Source organism: Suricata suricatta, unplaced genomic scaffold (assembly GCF_006229205.1).
Source record: "Suricata suricatta isolate VVHF042 unplaced genomic scaffold, meerkat_22Aug2017_6uvM2_HiC HiC_scaffold_349, whole genome shotgun sequence".
Lineage (NCBI taxonomy): Eukaryota > Metazoa > Chordata > Mammalia > Carnivora > Herpestidae > Suricata > Suricata suricatta.
Window position 1 is genome coordinate 1 of NW_021881435.1, and position 2,077 is coordinate 2,077.

Sequence of the window (2,077 nt, forward strand, 5' to 3'; positions counted from 1 at the left end):
AGAGAAGAATGTCTCGGGAGCCCTTCTGGAAGCACCGGAAGATACCTGCCCTCATTGAGGCTGGCATTTGTCCCTGCAGCCTTAGGTGTGGGATCTTGTGATCGTCCAGAATATATCCCAGCCAGTTCACAGTGCTTGAGCTATTACAGAACACGAGAACAGTTCCGGAGGGGCCTGTCCTATTCGCTCTGTCACGTTGCTTGAGGATCTGCAACGTGACCAATTCAGTCACCTTGTCTGCTCCCTTCAATTTCATAAATGTCTGTCTGACATGAGGCATGATGCAGTGGAGCTTGGAGCTGGTAATGGTGGTCAGAGAGTCAGGGCTGGCAACTTTCCTCAGCAGCTGGCCCACACCTTCAGGCAATGTGGCCCCCACCAGCACTAACTGAGTGTTGGGATTGAAGGGGTCTTTTAAGTCAGCGGGGCTTTCTGCTAGATGGCTGTTCTGCAAAATGTAGTCCACTAGTTCCAGGAAGCTTTCATCCAAAAGTGTGTCTGCCTCATCTAATACCAAATAGGAGAGCTTCTTCAGGCTAGTGAGTTGACGTTTCAGCGCCTTCCAAGGAGCCCCTGGGGATGGCCACTAGTACATCTACCGGTGGTTGTTTGGAGAGTTGCATTTGGATCCTGCGCATGCCATGGCCTCCTCCTAGCTCCCCCACCTGGAGGCCCAAGGACCTGGCTAAGGGGTGGGCTACTGCCCGCACCTGTTCGGCTAATTCGCGTGAAGGCAGGAGGATCAGGCCTCGAGGAGCGGGCGGACTGTGGGAGTCCAGGCTTGGTCGGGCCAGGAGCCGTTGAAGCAGAGGTAGTAGGTATCCGAGAGTCTTGCCACTGCCGGTTTCCGCCGCGCAAAGGACGTGGCAGCCGCCAAGTAGGGAGGGGATGGTGTTCGAGGTTCCAGACCAGATCCGCGAAGCTGCTCTGTAAGGAGAGGTTCCGAAATGCTGGCGCCTTGTGCTGCGCACGCTCGATAAAGTGGACGTGGCGGGAGCGCCGGTTTTTCCAGCCACGCGACGCCAGAGGCGCGCTCTCCCACCCGCCCAGTGTGAGGCGCGCGGGCTGGTTCAACTCTGGCCGCCGCGCTGAGATCAGCAGCGGGCCAGGTCGCGCCACCACTCTCCGCGGGGGCCTCCGTCGCCCGCTCTGCCGCTGTTTTTGCCGCCGCTGGAGAGCCCGCGGAATGCGCACCACGGGCAGGGGCTCGTTGGCACTGCGGTCCGCCAGGTCCCGTTAGGCGCGAGAAGCCACTGAGACTCGCCACAGCAACCGCCCCGACCGTAACAGATACAGACTCCCTTTGGTGGAGTAGAGGCGCTCGGCAATGACGTTGCGGGCGCGCAAGGCCTCTCGGATGGTGTCTGGTGTGGTTCCGTGAGGCCAGTGGAGTTGGCGAACCGTGAGGAAGGAGGAACAATCTGTGAAGTTCGACTGTGGTGAGGTCTGTAGGCCCGAACCGAGGTTGGTGACATCCAGACCCGGACCAGCCTTGGGGAAAAGCGCGCGATGGAGGCGGGCTCCCGGGTCTTGCGACGTGCTGCGATGGAGGCCTGGCCTCTTGGACCAGAGGGCAGAAGGCTTCTGGTGATCGGGTGTCAGATGCCTGCCATTCTCCGTTCTCGCTCTCACCGGCACCTTAGCTGGCTTGTCTGGTGCTGGTCTCTTCCAGTACATTCCGAGGGTGCGGTGCTGTCTTCCCAGATGTGGTCCGCGCGTAAGGTCTCGTAATAAATGTTTATGAGACTCTGAATGAATGGTTAGGCCTCGGGAACAAGACAAGGGCCAGGTGTCTCTGATGTAGGCACTCGCCTCCTCCCCCTTCCTTCCTGGCCAAGGGCTGAGAGCCCCGAGGGCGAGCTGATGGCCTCTTGTGAAGTGGGAGGTTAGACCTTTGGGCTTTATTTCAAGCAGACCCTTCTCTTCATACTTTCCCACTTGTTTTTCACTCTCCATTCTCTTGCCATCACTCCCAACATTTCCTTCTGAAACTAGCATTCTTGCAGTCTGTTCACCTCCAAGGGCATCCCAGTCTGATAGCTAAATTGCTCGAATAAGGGTGCAGAGGGTCCTGTTA

General features: G+C 58.1%; 1 protein-coding gene across 1 annotated transcript; it reads right to left on the bottom strand.

Annotated features, from left to right (window-relative positions):
* Positions 1-4: 4 nt before the first annotated feature.
* Positions 5-1,236, bottom strand: DDX28 (DEAD-box helicase 28; the record flags this gene model as incomplete). Its single annotated transcript, XM_029931448.1, is given in 3 exon segments — positions 5-580; positions 582-909; positions 911-1,236. Coding segments are annotated over 3 exon segments (1,230 nt in total), but the record flags the coding sequence as incomplete, so codon positions are not given.
* Positions 1,237-2,077: the final 841 nt, after the last annotated feature.